Source organism: Porites lutea, chromosome 7 (assembly GCF_958299795.1).
Source record: "Porites lutea chromosome 7, jaPorLute2.1, whole genome shotgun sequence".
Classification (NCBI taxonomy): domain Eukaryota; kingdom Metazoa; phylum Cnidaria; class Anthozoa; order Scleractinia; family Poritidae; genus Porites; species Porites lutea.
Window position 1 is genome coordinate 6,588,567 of NC_133207.1, and position 22,500 is coordinate 6,611,066.

Here is a 22,500-nt window from a genome sequence, read left to right on the forward strand (position 1 = left end):
ATTGATGAGCCTGAATGGTTTCACATCATCAACCCAATACACCGTATTCATAAATGGCGGCCGCGCGGAACAACCTGGTTTCGAATGCATGAAAACGAGGCTTGGTAGGCCATGGTTACAGATCACTGATCACAATAAGAATGGCGTCCTCTAGTACAGCTTCGACTGATACTGTGATTCTTACAGAAGACGATATTCCTGGAGCTTCTTTGACTGGTAGAAATCCTTCTTCACTTAAGAATGAAGAGCTCAAATTTTGGTTACGTTGTCGAGGCGATTCGCTTAAGGGACTAAAGACGAAAGCACAGCTCGTAAAACGGTAAGCACGCGTTCACAGCTTCCCGAGATCACAATAAATTCTGAGAGTACGCGTGAAATTGAAAAATATTTCTTGATTATATTGCAGAGTCCAAGAGTATATTAAAAACGGAAGAGATACTATGGTGGTCGATCCTAATCCGGATGAAATATACACAAAAAAAAAGGCGAGGGTTTCGAATCTACCAAATGGCGCCGCTCCTGTCACATCAAGTGTGAAATATCCGAGCGATGGCTGGGGTAAGTCGCTCGAAAGGATGCCGTCTTTTACGAGGGCAGAAATGAATCAGCACGTGGCAAATTCAGGAAAACGAGTCGCAAATGCTGAGTACCACTCGATTCCGACGAATTTAAGGAAAGCGAAAACATTTCTGCAGGACGAGTACCTAAAAGAAATCGAAGCCAACAGCGATCAGAGGTATTTTTATTTGAAAGCAAAGTGCTTTCACAGTTTCAAGAAGAGTGAAGCTCCCCATGATCTTCGTTTTGCTATGTGCATTGTCTCAGGCCAAGTCACACATGCCAACTCCTCATGCAAAGCTGGCAAAGTGGGATATTGCAACCACGTTCTTGCATTGATGTTCAAAGCATGCAAGTTTAGTTTATTTGACAGTAAAAGCACCGATGATTTGTGCCAGGATGATGATGAATTGCCTGATCTTGCCTGTACCTCACAGCTCCAGAAATGGCACAAAAAGAGTCGAGGGGACAAAATATCTGCCCAACCAGTAATGGAAGTCACCGTTACTAAGACTAAACTAGATGAGGCAAGGTGCAGAGAAGGAGTGAAATGCTTGATATATGATGCAAGATGCAACCCCGAGCATGACTTTCAAGCTGAAATGAACTTGAAAAAGGCTCTTGAGAAAATAAATCCTCAAATGGGTTTATCAATAATGGCAAGAGAGGATTCTTCTCTCAGCAAATGTGTGGAGACGAAGTTTGGCAAAAGTCAAATTGGCTCATTTTGTAGCTACCAATTGACTCATACTGAGGCAAACTTTGTGGCTACCATTGACATTTCATCTGTACCAAGAAATGACATTGGTGAAACTGAACTGACTTATCCCAGGTTCCCGCTAAACTCGGTTAGTGATTTTGTATGGCCTGACAACTTGACTGTGTCTGAAAAGGCACTCATCAGTTCTCTTGTGGTTGATGAAATTAAGATCAACAATATTGAGGAAGCCACAAGAGATCAATCATCCTCAGAGCAGTGGAAGAAGGAACGAAAATTCAGATTCACTGCTTCAAAATTTGACCTCATCTCAAAAAGGCAAAGGAACCATGAGAAGTTTGCAGTGGATCTCATTAATCCAAAACCATTCACCTCAAGGTATGTGGAACATGGCATAAAATATGAACCAATTGCTATCCAGGAGTATGAGAAAGTAATGTTCACACGGAAGACACCTGTTAAGGTTTTCAAGAGCGGGTTTGTTGTTTGTCTGGACATGCCATTTTTGGGGGGCTCACCAGATGGCAGAGTTGTCTATTTTGGATGCTGGTATCATTTTGGACTTGCCGAAGCAAAATGTCCAGAAACAAAATTTCAAGTAACCCCACTAGATGCCTGCCAAGACCCCAATTTCTTTTGTGAGGATATCAATGGACAGTGTAAACTGAAAAGGACTCATGCCTACTTTGCTCAAGTGCAAGGCCAGATGGGTGTAAGTGGAGCATCATGGTGTGACTTCATTGTTTACACAAAGAAGGGCATTTCTGTAGAGAGAATTCCATTTGATCCTGCCTACTGGGAAACTCTGAAGCTAAAGCTTCACACATATTACTTTAACCATTTTATTAAAACTGCAGCAACTGAGTTTGCAAAGTAACAATCTACCACTTCTACTTCTTTTTTCCCTTGTTCCTGTTTTATGATAATGACTATAAAACAAAGGAATACAAATCAAACTAGTTTGAAAGCATTTTAATCTACAACAATGATGTAAACAGATGCTTGAGATTACATTTTATGCACTTTGTTTGTACTTGCATCTAGTTTACTGAATACTTCTTGTCAATTATTTTACATCATTTATCAGTTGACCTATAAGCTCCAATCTAGTGATCAGCAGTGAAATTCTGCTGGTGAAAATATAAATAATGAAACAAACCCAAGTCTTGATAATAGAGATCAGCAAAGTTAGACCCAGGTTTTGCAAAGAATCTCTCTCAACTACAACACCACAACTACAGGAAGTGTAGGTAACCTAGGCGGGAGAATTTGTGATCATGGTAATCATTGGAGCTTAATAGGTTGAAAAGAGTTGCAGTTCCAAACTTAAGCGTATCAGAATTACGATAGAGGGTTGTCTTAAGGCTATGAAGTAGTATGCCTAAGTATTTCAATCTTAAGGTTCATTATATAGCAGTCTTCCTGAGTACCCAGTTGAGGTGATGAAGTTGGTAGCAATTTTTATATACAGCCAAGTGCTTTTGACATCCCTGTATTTTGAACTACAGCTGTTCCATGCTTATAATAGTGCTCAGGAGCTTTTTTTTTTTAAAAAAAATCACATGATCTATGGAAAATAGTCTCAAAATGTATTGGAATACCTGGTGATATCTTTGGCCACACCACCTGAGGCAAACATGATTTCTCCTTAGTTTACAATTTTCTCATTGTTAAAATACCTGCTTGCTTAATATGCTTGGGTAAATTAAACTTTCTGATTACTTTGGCTACTGATAGACCCTACAGTCAACAAAAGTTTTTGTTCGGGGCAGTTCCCTTTTCTGACCTTGAAAAATTTTTTGCCTTAGTAGGTTTTTAAAGAGTAAATTCAACTAGATGGGAAAATGTCACTTTTCTCAGGCAAACCTCAAATTTGTCCATGTCTCCTTTTGAAAAGGGAAGGCTCAAGAAGCCACTGCCTTCTACCATTTCCCTGTCGGATATGCTGCCAGTATATAGTTGCCCAATAAAGGTAAAAAACCCTTTTGGTGAAATTCCCACTAATGCCTTTAAAGTTGTATGGTGCTTATATGAACTAAACAGCTCACTATTTAAAAGAAGGCTACTCGGCATTTCACAACGCACTTCTGTGCAGTCAGTGATTACCCTTGAGGTTGGATACTTGGCCTTAAAATCTTCTGGCATTGTCTCATTGACTAGTTCTCTGGAAGGCAAAATATTTATGTTGCCAAGTTTGAAATACAAAAAATTTATCCAAGAGATAAAAATTCTACTCACAGTTGGCTGAGAGACATTAAACAAGTGAGCTAAATGCAACTCGGCAAAACCTTGCCTCAGCCTACACAATGTTAGAAAAAACTCGTCCACTGGCTTTAAGGTCCTTGGTCTTCCTTGTTTCACTGGCCTGGCAGTGCCATCGACATCTTTCCCTGACAACCAATAACTAATTGCTCCTGGTTCGGGGCTAACCCTGCCGTTCAGACTTTTACGCAAATCCTCCGTCTTGAAATGTCTCGAACAAACCCGGGTTCCCTCATTTACGGAAAAATACGGCCCAACATCTCTCCTGATAGCATGGATCCATTGCTTCATAAGGTCTTCGTCTTCTGGAAAGCGAAAAAAAGAAATCTTTTCGCCCGTCTCTTTGTCTCGTTTGTCCTTCTTTGTACAGAGCGGTACACAGCAATTTGTCGGCATCTCACAACCTCTCCACGACGGATTTCGTACTTATAACGCAAAGATATCCTGTTTGGAAACTTGAAGAACCTTTTTATCCAGTTATATTCCAAAATATCCACGGTTTCAACGACGCTTCTGAGAAATTTTGATAGCATAGGCTATTTGTAATACAAGTCTAAGTGCTCTACAAGGATTCTATAGCCTACCAAGCCTCGTTTTCAAGCATTCGAAACCAGGTCGTTCCGCGCGGCCGCCATTTATGAATACGGTGTATTTTCTCCAAAACACACACAATTAAAAGATGCAACCAACGCAGTGGACATTAAAAGTGATGGTACTAATGAAGGCGATGAATATACTTACAAGAAGGATGAGACTGATCGAAGTAAAAAAAAGTGGTTCTGAGATGATGTTAGATTCAAACGTGCGTGACACTTTCAGCAGATGCGTTAGTTAAAATAACTTTTGAAGATTGTAATTTTACCCCTCTATCTGTATTTTGCAATTCGGAATTTCAAAGATCAAGTTCAACAAAATCAACAGGCGTGTGTTTTCAGCTTCCTTTATCAATCTACTGCAAAAGGAGTAAATACCTGTGAGCTTTAGTTTTTTCCTTTGGTTTGTAAGTAATTTCTGCTTGCTAGTTTTTCTCAAAATCTTTGTATAGTTTTGTCTTTCAGTCGAGCCATCACAATCATCACAAACGTCACCACATCAACTGAAACATCTATGGTGCGTTTGAATTACTTCTCCTTAACTCAATAAACTTGGATTTTGATGCTGACCCCTCGTTTGGTGTTACTAGATGATACCCTGTGTGAGAGAGCGCAGCCATGAAATTCAAGTTGTTCCTCCACAGAGCCAAGCTCTGAAGAAAGCCACTTGTTAGGGGATGAGAGTGCAGAAGAATATAATAGGGAAAGATTACATTGGTTTTATTGTTCTCAGATTTTTAAAATAAAATTTGTAGGATAAGATAGGATTAAAACGACATACTTTTAACCAACCAGGTTCAGTCTTAAACGGGCCCACCTCCACACTTTACATATGCACATTGCACATAGTTGTGATACGCAACTGTGCTATATGGCAAACTGTTCCAGTATGTAAATATGCAAAGAAGTCATCATCACATGTAGGTATTGTGTTATTATTGCTCATAGGTCAGCTCCTTGACTCAATTTGCCTAACTGCAGTGTAACCTATCCGAATTAACCACCTAAAACCTAAAATTCCAGGAACTAAAAGGCTTTTTTAAAAAGATTTGATTAGTCGTTCCATAAGCTATAAACCAACACAAGTGCGCTCAAAATGTAATATTTCTCGTTTTATAAGCCATAATGTTAAACAAGCGCGCTTGAAATGTAAGATAAGTTGTTCCGCAAGCCATAAACCAACACAACGCATGCTCTAAATTTACTATTCCTTGTTCAATAAGCCATAGACCAAATTATCCATTTTAGCAGGCAAAATGGAAGTATTATTTAGTCACAACTGTACTGTCAAAAAGAGAAATTTATTTTAAAAACACAACAGTATTACTGTGTAGCAGATCGGCTGTCTTTTACCAACCACAAGACTGAAATAAAAGTATATAAATGTGGCACTGTTAAGCTTTTTACTTTTTCTTTTGAAGTAGATGCTCCCAACAATGTAAGCTGTGCTCCTTAAATTTTCAGCAGTGCGCCTGAAAATTAGCATTGGGTAAAACAAGTGCTCCCAAACTCAAATATAAACTTTGAGCCTGAAAACTCATACCCAATGAAAAATGTACCCAAGAAGACATCACAGCCGAGATAGACAAAGCTGCAAGATTGAAGGCTGACGTACTGCAAAGACTTGCAGCTATTGACGAAAAACTAACAGCATCGAGCATGCAGTCTGGATTTATTGAGACTGAGAGTCAAAACGTCGGTTGGTCTCCTCCTAGTCCTTTGAGTGAGAACAGAGTCACCTCATGCTCGGTGAAACTCTAAGATCGTCAGAGTGAAGCTTCCAAAAGTGGAGGTACGCAAGTTTAGTAGAAAGCTGGAAGATTGGCAGAGTTCTGGGATTCCTTCGAACCTCAAAGGCTTACCGCTAGAACCGGCGAGATCAGTTATTGTGGGATTTGCCTCATCCTCGTCCGCAAATTATGAGGCAGCTTTTGAACTCCTAACTCCTTTGAACTCCCTAGACCACGATCCAGGTGAAGCAATAAAAGTGTTCAATAAAAGTGGCGAGACTGCATGGCCTCTATGATTAGTGGAAGCAAAATACAAAGACCTTCCACATACTTCGAGATAGTCATCCCTGTGCTGCTGGAAAGGATTCTTTGGACTTGACAATCACCCGATGAAAGCAGTACTTAAAGTGGACCCTCAAAGACAAGCTGGATTCTCTGTTAACTGTGCAACAGAGTGGAACAAGTGATGGCAGGAACTCGAAACAGCCAGTGCATTATTTGCAAACAAAGGAGGGGACAAGAGATGCGCATTTTGCCTTGGAGGCCACCTCCCAGTGGATTGCAAGAAAGTGGAAGACGTAGGAGAATGAAAGAAACTTTCACTTAAATACGGTAGATGTTTCAGTTGTATCGAAAAGAGCCATCGCAGCCATTACTGCAGCATAACAGTAGAGCGTAAATTGTGTAATTGGCAACAAAGTTCTCCATTGGGCAAGTGAATTTAAAAGTTTCTATTCCCAGAAGAAAATCTGCTGGTCCCCGACGACTGGACAGAGCCTCTTCGTGGCAGTCGGGTGCCAGTACACGAGGCGTATGTTGAGCCGGAAATCTCACGCATAAGCAAAGAGCATTTTAATATGAAACAATTCTCCATTTGGGTGTTGACAGAGAGTTAAAAAATCAATTGTGGCCAGCATCTGGCCTGTTGCAAGGTGTCTTCCAGACAAAAAGAACAGGAAGAAATATATACTTTTCTCCCAGAGTAATTCTAGTAATTTTGTCAAATACTTATTTACGTTGATTTCATACTTAGAAGCAGGCACAAACAAAAGACAGAGAGGGGCAGCACAGTGACAAACGTGGGAAACGTGGTTATTACCGCAGAGGACGGGCCCACCAACCACGGAAAAGAAAAAGAGCAACTTTTTATCAGGTTCATGTTGTTGTTGTTTCTTGAAAAATAAAGAGTAACTATGTATGCCTGTGAATGAGTAATTGCCTGGCAACAATGAGTTCACTTGGTGAGTGAATGATACCCCCGACATAGGTGACGATATAGTGATCACGTGATTACTATATCTTCATCTATTATCTGGGTAATACCGCTATAGAGAGCGGGGGGACCAGGAAACCTTCTCGAAATCGAAATAAAATAAATAACTTTATAGAAAGTGTGATGTCCTTTTTTTTATTATTTACGAGGAACACAAAACAATCTGAAAAATTGTCCTGTAATGATAAACAAGAGCTGACATTAGAGGATCAAAAAGTAAAGTTGCTAAGAAGTATGAGCTGATGTTAAGCCAAGCTAGCTAGCAATGTAAATCTTGAATTGGGGAGGTGGGTTAGGGACTACCTAGCAACAGTCAGATAAGAATCCATGCCAGCTAGTGCACGGACTGTTTTCATGAAAACTTGCGGTGTATGCTTCTCAATCAGCGGACTTAAATTCTTGCTATCTTAATGAAATAGCTAAATTTGTGAAGGAAAAAAAAAATACAAGAACATATAAAACATGTTGCTTGATGGATGTTTTTGAGTAGTTCTGCACGAAAAAACATCTGTCACCTCCTGAAAGCGTGCCGGGAGATAGATTCTAAGTTTAGAACCAAGTCTTTGAGTTGGTTGAGAACTTAGAAATGTTATGAAAAGTATAACAGTTATTGAATTCGACTTTCGCATGATGTCCGAGGCTGTTATCCATCTCACCCTTGATATGCATAATTCTTCACATCACACGAAGCTTCATTCAATAAGTGCTAAGGTATTTTAATTTTTTTTAAATGTTTAGCAATACGTGACCTTATGATAGGATTAAAATAGACCACACTGAGACAGGGAAAGTTCAGCTTTTATGCCCGTTATTAGGGAGCTTAAGCATCGACGACGAATGACAGGACGACGACGGCCGGAAGTAAACTCGTGATGATTTGAATGAATTGCGCATGTCAGTCCCAGTCAAGCCGTCGTCATGCATACGTCAACGACTGAATTTTGAGTCAGTTGGCGTTCTCCAGAAAACGTGAGTAATTTAACCTGTTTAATCTCGCGAAAACTTGGTGTATACCCTGGATTTATTTTGTATGAATTATTTGATTCCTTATTGGTTGATAAAGCCTGTTTTTATCGGATTTTGTTATTTATAACTTATTCTGTGAATGCGCCATTGACGAGTGTATTTTTTCCTGGAAATCCAACATGGCTTCATTGCAAGACACTACGAGGAAAGGGTAAGTATCAGGGCTTTTTAGATGCCATTTGTCGGTACTTTGCCAATAATTTACATCAGCTATTAGTGAAGTAAATTGTTGCTTAAGGTTGCTAAAACTTTGGCCCTAAAGTTCTATTTTTCTATCGTCATATTTTCAGTGGTCAACGGAGCGCAATGTCATCATGTGTTATGAAGTTCTTGTCTCAGAACTGTTCAATTTCAAACCGAGGAGCCCAGAAAGGGGAAAGGTTTGGGAAGCTATTGCCCAGCAACTGAATGCCATTGACCAGCCAAAGTTCAGAGTCTCTGCCAGACCTGTCCGTCACAGGTACTCTCTCTTGACTGCAAAGCAAGCCCAAAAATTGAGGGACGAGGAGAAAGCGTCAGGAATTCATGTGGAAATATCAGAACTGGATAGTTAGCTTGAAGAAATTTTAGAGAGAAAAGGATGGTAAAGCTAAAATTGAGTCGCAGGATCTTGACAAAAATAAAAAGGCAGAAAAGGAAAAGACAAAAGCAGAAGAAGTGAGGAAAGAATGGCTGATACTGAAAAAAGGGAGAATGATGAATCGGATAGTGGCAATAAAAGGAAGAAGGTAAGAAGAAGCACAAGTGATACAATTGATTTTCTAAAGGAAAAAATCAGCAAAAGATCATGATTTGAAAGAAAAGGAACTTGAACTGAGGAAAAGGGAATTGGAAGTTGCTGCAGATAAACAAACTCAAGCTGCCCAGCAACAAGACAGTATGATGCGTGCTTTCATGAGTCAAATGCTGGAGCAACAACAAAGCTTGCAAGCAATGCTTATTACACAGCAGCAACAGCAGAACAAAATCTTGATGGCTTTAATGGAGAATAAGAAAAAGGAATAATTGTTCCAGCGGAACACCTGTTAATGGCACCATCAAAAGATGTTGAGTTTTTATAGTTTGTGAATATCTTGTGTTTGAATTGTAAAGCCTGGTGGGCACAAAAAGGGGAGAGCGGGGGGATGTAAAAGAAAAAAGGGAGAGGCACACCTGGTACAAGAACCCATTTTTTGCAGTGCCCAACAAATGTTTTGTGGTCTGATTACATTGACGGTCAATTAACTGTCAACACATTCACCAATAAGAACAAGGTTTTGCACACCTCTTAGTTATTTTATTTTTGTTTACCAAAAATCGATGAATACTGCAAAATACCAATGACAAGCCCTATAGGCCTATACAATGTTTTATAAACAGGGCTGGGTGGGGGTGTTGGAAATCTGACCTCGGAATAATTATGACTTGGTGTGAAAATGTTAATTATGGGTCTCGGCAAATCAGAATTTTTCGACTGCAGAAATGAACAGGAGGTAGTTCTTATGGCAGGTGTACCTTTCCTCTCCCTATCTGCTCTTCCTTTTCCTTGCCCTCCCACTTTCATTTCGACACCTGTTTGGCAGGCTTCAAGAAAAGGTAAAACTACACAGTTTAAATCAAAGAAGTCAAAGGCACAAGGTGAGAAGCAGCAAGCAAAACAGACAGGGGCCACAGAATCAGAATGTTGTGCTACTTGCCAAAAAGAAGAACCCTCTGGTTTTGTAGATGACTCAGTCAACTGGATTTGTTGTGACAGTTGTGCCAGTTGGAACCACATGATTTGCGTAGGGTTAAGTGGTGACCAAGTTTACAACACTGGCAATGTTCAGGCTGTGTTGAATCCTGGGAGTGACTTGTCTGTCTAAATAATGCAATCAGAACAGCTTTGGCCGAGTTAGATTTCTTCACAACAGAGACATTAAATTCGTTTTCTTTACGACTTTTTTGGCGTGATATAGATCACACGTCACGTCTAAAAAAGGACGTAGGTTAAATTTAATCAAGTTTGTGAGGTTCCTATTAAGTCTGGGACACTTTTTATATCAAGAATAGTGATCTATCATCAGTTATGTATCATTTATCATCAGTTTAAATTCATTCGTATTGTTACTTTTATGGAAGTGGTGTATATGTAGATCACACATAATGTTTTCTGATAATGAAAAGTCCAGTTGTCTCTTGAAATCAAGTTTGAGAAATTCACAGTTGAAGTATCGAGTCTGGAGCAAACGGCTTATCGGTAGCTAGGGGCATGGTATACCGGAAGAAAAAATGGCGCTCACTTGCAGTTCATATCTGCAGTTGGAAAATACATTTCTTTTGCTATAACTTCATTAGAATTTTGAACAAATTGGCAAACCATTTTAACGTGACATAACGGCTTTCAGGTTTTGGCAGCACTCCGATACTATGCCACCGGAAGTTTCTTGAAGGTTACTGGTGACACATTGGGAATCTCAAAGGCAAGCATCAGTAGGTCGCTGATGTCTGTTTCACATTGTGTGGCAAATTTTGCTCCAGAATGGATCACATTCCCCACATCATCAACAGTGGAGATAAGTGTAAGAGTCTATTGGTGACATTTTAATAGGGCTAATTTCAGAAAATTTCCATAGCCTACTAAGGGTGGCATCATTTCTGCTTATGAAAATACAACTAATCAGCAATAAAGGAATTTCTCCCAGTCTTCACCAATTTTGAATCCCCCACCCTGCTCCCCCCCTCCCATTGTAGAGTATGCATATTTTCTCGAATTTTCCATTCCATTGTTGTACAGTGCTATTGATTCCAGTAAACCTTGTAGGTCGACTTATAGCGGTTACCCAGAAAAAGGTACAAGGGGTTTGAACCTAGTGTCCTATTTTTTTATTTCTTTCAGAAAACTATAGCTGATTTCTACAGCATAGCTGGTTTCCGAGGGTGATTGGGGCAATTGATGGCTCATTAATTGCAATTAAGGGTCCAGACAATGAGGAGCACCTGTATGTCTGCCACAAGGGCTTTCATGCGATTAATGTTATGACAGTGTGCAATGCACAACTGTTACTTACAAATTTTTTTAGTAAATGGCACGGTTCTGTTCATGATTCAGCAGTTATTCACTCAAGTGCCTTGCAAGTGCACACGGAAAATGAAGGGGGTAGAAATGGGTGGCTCTTAGGAGACAGGAGTTATGGCATTCAGCCATACCTGATGACCCCATTTCGCCCAGATGTCTCCACAGCGGGTCAGACCAAATACCAGAAGGCCCATACCAAAAAGAAGAAACACCATCGAGAGGGCCCTTGGCCTGTGGAAGACAAGGTTTAGATGTTTAGATGTTTCTGGATCACTACAGTTCAAACCAAGTAACTGTTGTACCATCATAACAGCAACTGCAGTTTTGCACAATATGTGTATTGTTGACAATACAGCACTGCCACTCAACGCTGACTACCCACCACAGTCAATCATGGCCTCTGCAGATCCATGTGAACTCATCCCTGACAATAATGCAGTTGGATCATCAGTCAGGAGTGAACTTAAGAATAATGTGTTCAGTTAAAGTTATTTTGTACATTAAACAAGTCAAAATATTATTGTAGGGCAAAATTGGACTTTCGTTTCTCATGCAAATAAATTGTTATACGGTAAGAGAGTGTGGCTTAACATCAATCGACCATATTAATTTGCCCAGAAAACAAAACCTGAAGGTTTATGGTAATTATAACAAATAACCTCCTTGATTATTGAATGTTTCATGCTAATTAGAAAACAAAACAATTGCCAATGTCATAACAAGTCTGGAGGCCAAAGTAGTGAAACCAGTAGAGGTCTCAACTCACTTTATGCAATAACTTTTATTGTACATGTGGTAAAGGATCTTGGACCTTCATAAAATGTCTCAAAATCGGTAGAGTTACATGAATTTACAAAAGCATACATCATTGTTTTAAGGCATGAAGACTCTCAAACATGGTCATTGAAACTGTTCTTATTGATTTTGGCTCTGTGCCTTGCACAATATCAAAAATAAAGTATTATATATAAATACATTTTTAATTATTAAGACGGCATCCACCAGGAAATTGAGTAATTTTAATTTTGAGTGGACAAAAACCTTGTACCAGAATAATTTAAAGAATATTGCAATCTTTTTTACATTTTCAAGGGCTAAAGATGTAATTAGTCATCTGTAATAAAACCAAGGAAAATTTATTATGAGAGTCTGAGAAAAGTAATGTTAAATGTCACAAGAATTGTGAAAACACAGGTAAAATTCTGAAAATTTCATGTGTAAGATATGTAAGTTCTAGTTTCAGGATAAAATTATTTCAGGGACAAACAGTGGACTTAAAATTTCGTTACCTTAGGCGAGGTCGGTTCTTGTGCTCTCAACAGCAGGGATCTGGTCACTTGGATTCGATGCTGCAAGAGAACATGCAACGCACAACCAAGCTATTCTTCCTCTGATTACTGCCAAACGGTAGGTGGCTTGGTTAATACCAGTTCCGCAGATACGATGCTGCCAAAAGCCGCAATCGTCGCACTGAAGGGCTTGCTGGCGTGGTCGAACTTCATTTCCGCACTCGATACAGGGATAAAGGCTCATTGTATAATTGTATAATTGAAAAATACTTTCGGTTGGATAAAGTTTTCCTTCGTTTAAACTAGTTCCAGTTTTTTCGTCACAATAGTTTTTAGGTTTCTGTGTTAAAATGGTTAGTTTTTGTTTAAACTGAAAGAGGACAGTTTGCAAATCGTTCTAATTGTTTTCACACTTGCGTTTCATTTGATGCACAAGAGTTGGTTTTTCAGTCTATGTGTTGCCCAGTTTCTAGCGTTAAATGTCTACCCCTGATGACTTCTCATTTCACGAATGAAAACAGGCTTTCTTTCTTAAGTTCAGCTTACTCACTTACGTATGCTTCTCTCTAGTTTTTTCATGTCGTCTTTACAGCCAGGGTGTTTTTAACTCTCCAGTTGCTATAATATTACTGTAAGTAATCTGAAGAAGCAAAAACAATTACAAATACTTTTGGAGAATTTTCATCGTTCTTATACGGCCCCATAGTTTATTCATACTTGATAAGCACTCCATTCTAAAAAGATGTCAAATATTTCAACTTTGTAGTGAGTTGACTAACTTCTCCCCTAATACACAAAGGAAAATAAGGAAATAAACTCTCCCCTACTCTGGTTCAATTTCGATTTTTAACCCCTTTATTTTCCATGCGGATAATCTGCAAAGCTGTGTGTCTTTTGTCCTTGCTCGGTAACCATTGGTTACTTGAAGGGGCTACTTGCTATCTCCTTTTTTCTGCGCACTTAAACATCCGTTTATTCCTTGCAACACGATAAAATTTCGGGTGACATGACTTAGGATTTCGGGCAACACGACTATGAATTTCGGGCAACATGACTCTGGTTTCGAGCGAGATGACTTTCGGGCGACTTGATTGGTTACGGGCAGACGTACAATACGCAGCAATATTTTTTTCCGCGCAATCTGAAGGCAGGATGCCAACCGAATGGTGGTCATGAACTTCATCATACAGAAAAGCATATTCATTTTTAATGCATCAAATAACACTTGCCTGAAATATCAATAAATCTACCGCTCAGCCTAGTGTTTTCTGAAAAAAATTAAAAACGAAACCTCCAATACATACATCCATGGAAGTATCAGCTTGAGAATAGCTCAACAATAACTAGCTTATCGATGGCAAAAAGCAAACATGTCGAATCGAACTACTGAACGCAACTGATTTGTGGTCATTGTCGATTATCGCTTGTAAATTATGTGATAATGCATAAAAGTGATCTCTTGGTTGCTCTCCTTTCAAACAATGACGACCTGAAAGTTAAACTTAGAACGTATTGCATTGTCCTTTGAATCGAAACGCAAAAAAAAAAAACAGTCCGCTCACACAAAGCAAATGATTCGAATGAAATAAGTGTTCCAACTCGTTCTTTAGGGACCTTAAGCACCAGGACGGGAGAGGAGGATGACGCCTTACCGGAAGTGAAAAGTCGCATTTCGATAGCAGTGCGCATGCGAATAGGTTGCATCATCCCGTCCTGCCCTCGTCTTCGACGTGAAGTGAGGAGTTTTGACGTCGTGCACAGAACGTAAGTAAATTTTGGCTTTTTTGTCCTGAAATGTAACTGTTGGATCCAAGTACTTAATGTAATGTTAAAAGTTGGTATCGATGGTTGTCAGAATCAAGTTAACGGTAACTGGGATAAAAATAAATCAATTTTTTTACTTTCTTTTGTCAGTACATCCCGCTCACAAGCTCAAGATGTCGACAAACCTTCCCGCGAAAAAAGCAAGAAGGCGATAAACCAGCGCAAGTACAAACTTAAAATTCGTACTGAATGAAGTTAGCTAATATTCTGTGGAAAAATGTTTGCCCTGAGCTGCCTTGATTAAACTACAGCCAGCTAAAACCCCAATAATGTTAATAAATCAATTCGATGCTTGGTGTTAAATTTGTTAAATAAATAAGCTTAAGTACAAACTTGCGACTTTTAGCGTGTAGGTTTTGCAGAATGTTCGTATTTCATATTTTTCTCCATTTTGAAAATTTTAATTTCCTTTGATAGCAGCGATTTCCCTCAGCGATGAAAGCTTTGTGTGTGTATGCTTTTAAGCAACACTTTCTTGCACCTTCATATAAGCTTATGTTTAAAATTAGACTAGCCGACAAATAGCAAGAAGGTAATCCTGGCAAACCAGTATGTACATAAATAAATTTGTTATAGAAATACACACACACACTTGTATATATTATATAAATAGTTACACATATATACGTATTATAGTAGTTATTTCCTAAATATTTATAAAAGAAAAAGAAGAAGAGATGAAGCAACTGAAACAAAAGAACAATTATGTCAATAGAGAAGCTACAGAAAAACAAACTTAGCTCATCTTAATTCTTCATTTCATTAATTAGTGTATCTACCTCTAAACAGCTAGGAGTCTTCAGGTGCTAAAATATTTTTTCTATGATTGTGGTAATACAACCCTTTTTAATAATTTTTTGTTGTATTGCTTGTTTCAATATTTATCTGGAGTGAAAAGATGATGTTTTGGACTGACAGACACGATGTAATTCTCTGTCGAGAAATTTTGATACACAATCTCTTTCAGTACAAGAAGAGCTCAATTCAAAGAGGACAGGTTTGGAATGACATTGCTGAACGACTTGTTGCAGTTGATGAAGTAAGATTCAAGTCAGATTTAGACAGAAGGGGTGTTCGTGATCAATACAACCTGTTAGCAAATAAGCTGAGAAGAAAGCTAAAAGATGAAAGGAAAGCTTCCGGAATTGAAACTGATATGTCAGAGGTGGAAGTTGCTCTGGAAGATTTGATCGAGAGGGAAGATGAATCGGATAAACAGCACAAGAAAAATCAAGATCAAAACCTAAAGAGGAAAGAAGATCGACAACAGGCTGTAGATATTCGCACAAAGTCATTGGAGAGACTGGGGGAAACTCAGAAACGAAAATGGCATGACAGCAACCTTCAGACCAAAGCTAAGAAGAAGAGGGCAACTGGAGGAGATGCAGTAGTGTTCTTAAGAGAAAGAACTGAGACAATGGTTGCTGCTCGTAAGGAGGAGGTCAGTATGAAAGTAAAACAACAAGAGGCTGAGAGCAAACGACACCAGGATTTTCTGGAATTGGTGAGGCAACAACAACAGCAACAGCAGCAGCAAACTCAGTTGATTATGGCTCTCGTGTCTAAGTTAGACCGTAAATAAGCTTTCACACAATGGATTGTGTGGATTTGTTGTTAGTGCTGTTTATCTGTCATTTCTGAGATGATTGTTTAATGTCAAGTGTGTCACACTGGCAGATCTAGACCTTGAGATGGGGGGGGGGGTTCTCAAGAAAAGGTGTTTTTGCCCCTTTGGGCCTCAGTTTGGTCTAAAAATAAGGGGGGAGGCTGGTTCCTCCCAGGGCCCCTCCCCTGGATCCACCACTGTGTCAGAATAATTCACCTGAAATTGTGAAAATTATTCACCTGAAATTGTGTTTAATGTATTTGAGGCTTAGTGTCTCTTGTTCAAGTTATGTTGATTTCTCTTCTTGTATTGATCTTGAAAACTTCGCAATGTTGACTGTACAGATCATATACGCCGTGACATGCTAGACAACAAGTCTTTGTGAAATGTCCCTGCAATCAACCACTCTGTGATACGATAGGGGGAAAGGACACAGCAACATTTTGCTTCATATTACTTGTTGCCTAGTGTGTCCTGACCTTATAGTTAGGCACTGGGTGCAATTTGGAGCTTTGAACGAATTTAACATTAAATATGTACATGCCAGACCATTGGCTAGGGTAATTTTACAGTTGACAATATTAGTTTGTTGTATTGATGAAAAATAAAAGCCAACTTTATAATCCATTTTTGATTGCATATGCCCTAATACGAGCGGAAACCCTTGGGACCTGTAGAAAGGGTCCACTTACTAGAGGTGTCCATGTAAGCGAGGTTAAAAATGCACCCCTTTCATGGCTTGCACAAAGGGTAAGTGTCCCCTTAAGGGAGGTGTAAATTGACAGATGTTTGACTTTTTGTTATGGTACTAATGATGAGAATTTGATTGACTATTTGATATCTTTCTTGATTGGCTCTATTATTCTCATGGCCTATTTTTTATTAAACAGTGATGTTACTGGAATCTCATAACATCACTGTTTAATAAAAGTATAGGCCATGGGAATAATAGAGCCAATCAAGAAAGATATCATATAGTCAATCAAATTCTCATCATTAGTACCATAACAAAACAGGGATGAAACCATGTCACTAGGCTTAAAGCTTTTGAGGGGAGGGGTGTGGCAACTGTGAAAGCTACATGTAAGGCAACGATGTTAGTAGTGGTTTTCAGAGGCTTTTTTCCCAATGTCCAAGGTAATACCCAAGTAAACATAGTAAACACCTGGATATGGTCAAGGTTTATTTAAGATAGAAATGTAATACAAACAATGCATGTTACATGATAATTATCAGACATTTCAAAGGTCTTCTTCATATTTATTTTCTACACAATCCAGTCACTGAAAATTTCTTGGACATATTAACACTTGTGCATTACTGATGTTAATATAATGCAAGCTACACAAAATAGTCCTGAAGAGTTGGTGGATCCACAAAAAAGAAATCAGAAGTCTGATTGTGATAAAGGCAGGTGTGAGCATTTCTTATGATAGCACCAACAAGGTACATTTTTCCTACTGAGGATAGGCCAACTTTAAAATTATTTTTGAAATCAAGAAACTTAAAATAATTAACAATATCTCCAAAGAGCCATTCAACAGATATACGTAGAGCGCTCATGGTGGCATTAAACTCCTGCATTTGAGGTGTTAGTACTGCATTTCTAAAAGGGCACTGCAGATGTACCGTTAATGGGTAAGCCGGGTCACCATACAGACAAAGAGGCTGGCCAGTTAAGGAGAATGCATTCCTTTGTAGGTCTGCAAGTATACCAGAGTCTGCTAACATCCCCGCGTCATGCTTTCTGCCTTCTGCAGTAGAAACAACAGAAAGGAACAAAATAAAGAGATGGGTGCTTTTTTTTCAAATTAGACAATCATATTGCAGTGCAAGTACTGAATCAATTTGAAACTTGACTTTCTCTGATCTCCAGCCTTAAGAATTGCCCTCCTCGTAACACCGTACATCTGAACCTATGCACTATTTTGTTGTTTATTAACTGTTTGTAATTTATCATTAAACTTACCTACTGGGCCATACATATGGGCTATCATTCCCGATGGTAAGACAACCGATTGACATTTTAGGGCGTGCACCCTCTTGTGGCCATTATAGAGCACTCTCTGCTGCTCACCAGGGCGGCATACTGGTCTGACCGTGCCGTCTATGAACCCGAAGCAGTTGTCGAGAGGAGAACCACTCCTAGAAATTGCATCACAATACATCTGAAGAGAAGCAGGGTCCAACAGCTAGGGATTCCATGAAGTGAGGCGATGTACGTGCGAATCGTAAATATAATCAATTACGCGGTTACAGATCATGCTTAAGACGGGAACTGGCCTACCAAACCGGGGAATAAGGTCGCTGTAGCGGCAAGGGTACGCCATTCTTCGCAACACCATGCACAATCCTTCCATTCCATCACTAACAGTACGCTGCGAACAAGTAAACTGGTTGGGGATACCCAAAACGTTGACAAGGACTGGTAGGTCTCTCTTCTCGAATCGAAATTCGCCTTTGCATTCTGCTTCGTCAAAATCGTCGAAGGAAAATCGGCCATGTTCTTCATAAGGGAACTCGGGGTTCTTTGACTTGTGTGCTTGTCAAAGTACTAGAAATTCGTCGTCATCTAATAGACCGTCCATGTAGGCGTCCAAAAGGGCAATTCGTGCTTCGCGAAAAGAAGCCATGTTTTTTTGAGCTTCCCGCGCGTTTCCCGTCCTAGGGTCCAGTTGCTTAACAACAAACAACTCGTGCTGATGACGGGGACGTAGACCCAGTCTTCCCCATCCGCCAGACATCGCCGTCCTCCTCTCCCGTTCTGGTGCTAAAGGTCCCTTGTTTCTGAACAGGACTGCAACTTTACGTCGTTTTTCATGCTTCGTTTTAGTCATGCCTTAAATGATAATTAATGTTTGCGTTACTGGGAAAAAACCACCTTTAACAAAGGAGAAACAGCCACCCCTTACCTGTTCACTGGTAAATGCGTCCTGGATTTTAAAACAAGGTTCAACATTCTGTTGCTTGACGTAGACGAGGCGAAGGTTCGTGTAAAACGGGCAACAAACGTTATGGAAAAGTGCTGTTTTGTCATCGACAGAACAGTACTAAAAAACAGCGACGACTGGCTCGTCACGGACCTTGGCTCCTTTGAAAACCGCGGTTCAAGCGCACACATCTTTGTTCGCAAGCATGACAAGATGGTTGACGCGTACGCCTGCAAAGGAACCTTGGCTGAACGCCAAAAACTAGAAAAGGGCGAATTTCGTGTCCGTAATGTGTTTGAACGGCATAAGAAATACACCGAAATCCAGCGAACTTGAACTTTGATCTATACTTGCAGTGGTCATGTCCTTTCACTTGGCATGATTCAGTACACCTTTACTGGCAAAGAACACCACGTTAGCTCTCATAAGCACCCTCGGTCAGGGAAAAAGCTCGTGCCAACAACCCCGTCAACAAAAGCTACGCTAGTTGAAGAAGCTGCTGGACGTAAGGGCCCCTCCAGAATCTTTGATGAGACTTCCATGAAAGTAGGTCGAGTGCTTGACTGCGAACTCACCGCAGAATTCCCAAGAGAAGGCAAGCAGGTAAAAAAGGCGCGCCAGAGAGTAACCAGCAGAGAACACGAGGATGAGTTTGCTAGTTTACTAGAACTTGCAAAAGAAGACGTGAGCGTGCACGCGTGGACGCCGTCTCCTAGAGTGGTATTTTGTATTGACGAGCAGATAGATGACATTGTGCGAGACTGTTGCTCTGCCGACTCGACAAGCATCCTGTCCATAGACAACGTTTAACATCAGCAACTTCTGTCTTACTTCCACGACCTACCAAAGTAGCAAAGTTGTAAACAGGAACACTGGAAGGGTGCCAACCTGCCTGGCCCAGCCATATTTCACACGATAACGTGCAAGAAAGCAGCAACGCAGTTTTTTTAAAACAAAGTCAAAAAACAGAAGGTGGTTGAAGGAACTGGCTACAGCCCACATATGAAGTGCAGTTGGCGTGAAGCTATGACTTTGTACAAAGAGTACGTGTTGCAGACTAGGAGAGACATTCAGCGAGCAGTACTTGGCAAAGGCCCGTACTCCGTCTCTGCACCCTATGTGCACCTAACTGTGACAGACGCCCAGTGGACTGGCATGGGCCGTAAAGAAAGAGAAAAGCATCTTCAAAAACTGGGTACTTCATCTGAAGAATGTTTGCAAGAAGAAATCAATGAAATAGAACCTGCTGCGGAACGAATGGGCAGTTTTGAGAGTTCTGGTCTACCAGAGTTTGCTAGGGGCTCCTGGAACAATGCCAATAAAATTTTGGACCTAGAGGGGATTGTTCCGTTTCCAAATGACACAAGCAAGAAAATCGTCATATCCCTCAGCAGACCAATTTCCTACACAGTTAAAATTTCAGGCACGAAATTTACCTGTTCAGAATGTCCCTGTTTCACAGATTGTGGACTCTGTGCCCACACATAGGCTGTGGCCTCAGAATTTGGAAATCTGGCAGAGTACACAAAATCATACCGCGTTCCTCTTGATCAATTGGTACAATCCACGATTCCTAGCGGGACGGGTAAAAAGGACCACGAGAAGGGCAAAAGAAAAAGAACATCGAAGCCCCCTCGAGAAGTATCAACCTTCAGAGACAGGATTGAGCCCGGACCGTCCATCGAGGGGGAGGACACTCTATATGATGTCGTTTTCATCAAAGACACCAAGGCGACCACTTGCTATGGATGCAAGGGCAATGTACGAAATACGGCAGCAGAACCACCGCCTCCTGCTCCGTATGATATTTTTTTTCGTCATAAAGAGTTCCGTGTGTATTGGCGTCGCGGTGAGACCAAAATTAGGATTAGCAAGAGTTTAGAGGCAGTTTATTACCATCCGATGCGCTCTTGCGCACAATCCGCATCAGGCACCAACATCAAGATGGACGATAAAGTAGCTGGTCAGCTCTCAAATTCAAATAGGCGGCTGCTGTGGCGCGAATGTGGAGTTCGGTTTTAATTATATACTTTTCACCTTTTCTAATGTTAAATGCTCCTTGTTTTCATTTTCGCTAGGGGAGATCAAAGTTTTCTTCTTTTTTTTTTATCACATGCGATGCGACGGAAGCGACATTGTAATACGTGACAGTGGTTCAAATCTCACGAGTAAGCAAAGGGCTATGGCTATTCAAGCTGTTTTAATTCAACTTACGTTGAGTATCTTCGAAGACTACTTGGAACTTTCGTAAGCATTTACATTTTCTCTCGTCACAAAGGAATTAGCCTTTGACTGTAGTGTTCAGTGAATTAATTCTTACTCAGTACTTATTTTATAACGACCGATCGTCAAATCTTTATTGATTCGACCGTGATCCTCGCAAAATCCAAAACGTCAGGCAGATGGATAAACAATGAAATTAAATTACACTATAACTGAAACATTACAATTAAAAAATTTGTCGTTTTTAATTATAACTATAACAAAATTCTCAAATAAGATTGTTGTTGGCTGATTTTAACATTAATAGGATAGTTTGATAGAAGAGTACTCGGTCATGTCGAAGTATTGGACAATGCACGCGCCATAGCCCACGCCCACTTTAAAGTCCACTTATTGCTACAAAAAACTCTCAGATTCTTCAGTGTTTTTTATTGAAAAGAGCTTAGAAAAATATAAAAATTTTGTTATAGTTATGATTAAATATTATCCCATAATTGGGCATCAAAAATTACATAGCGAACTGGGATCCACTATTATTAAGGGAATTTTTTTTTCTGATGGTTCTATATACTACCAATTTGCAGCTTTTTAAAAACGTTTTGTTGAGCTAATGGAATTTGGAATTTCTTTCTAATTGAAGTTATCAACCATGTAGGGCTATAGATCATAAACTACAGTGGATTGATGATCCTTTTATATCTTGATTTAACGTTTAACCGTTATCAGACGTTTCAGTAAAATGTTAAATTTAAGGTATCGGTTTTGAAATTTGCAATTTTTAGGTAATGAGATAGAGCTTATTTAAAACTTGATTTAAAAAACGATTTGTACGTCCAAAAAATATTCATACCCTCATCCACGGAGAGCACTTTTGCTTTTGCTTTTTCCATTCAAGGGGGTGCTTATCATCTCCCCCCCCCCCCCCCCCTACACACACACACACACCCCTTGGAATTTCCTTTATTTTTAAACTTGTTTGGGGTACCCTCCGGAAGGAATATTTCTGTAAAAAAACGTTGTGGCACTATATTCTTATGCGGAAGATAAAAAGAAAACTGCCGCATAAGCCGTGAAAAAAAAAGAACACTTACTCGACCGTAGGTCAAAGATGATCACTGCAAACCGGTAACAGTAAAATATCTGAAAGCTTGTTCAACAGAGAAGGGTATGGATATTTTCTGCAACTACACAGTTCAGAAAAAGTGTAATTTCCCCGCACAAAAGATTGTTCGATGCTTATTATTCTTAACGATTGTTGACAAGTTTGCCACACATACTTGTGTATCACGGCACACCTATGTCTAATAATACACTGCAAAAAATGCCATTTTTCGATTGAGTGAAACTCACTCCCACTTTTGAGTAACTGGCTCATTTTACTCGGTATATTGAGTACAATTACTCGCAAAAGGAGTAGAATCTCAAACACAA

General features: G+C 39.8%; 2 protein-coding genes and 2 pseudogenes across 2 annotated transcripts; 2 read left to right on the forward strand and 2 right to left on the reverse strand.

The window, feature by feature from the left end:
* The first annotated feature begins 140 nt into the window (after positions 1-140).
* Positions 141-2,153, forward strand: LOC140944185 (uncharacterized). The gene is made up of 2 exons (XM_073393315.1): positions 141-319; positions 407-2,153. The coding sequence occupies exons 1-2, from the start codon at positions 141-143 to the stop codon at positions 2,151-2,153; spliced, it is 1,926 nt and encodes a 641-aa protein (XP_073249416.1).
* A 938-nt stretch (positions 2,154-3,091) lies between these two features.
* On the reverse strand, positions 3,092-3,934 carry LOC140944356 (uncharacterized). The gene has a single exon (XM_073393520.1). It carries the CDS (start codon positions 3,932-3,934, stop codon positions 3,092-3,094), a length of 843 nt encoding a protein of 280 aa, XP_073249621.1.
* A 13,120-nt stretch (positions 3,935-17,054) lies between these two features.
* LOC140944357 (uncharacterized) lies at positions 17,055-18,753 on the reverse strand (annotated as a pseudogene).
* Positions 18,754-18,930: 177 nt separating this feature from the next.
* LOC140944358 (uncharacterized) lies at positions 18,931-20,868 on the forward strand (annotated as a pseudogene).
* The last annotated feature ends 1,632 nt before the right edge of the window (positions 20,869-22,500 follow it).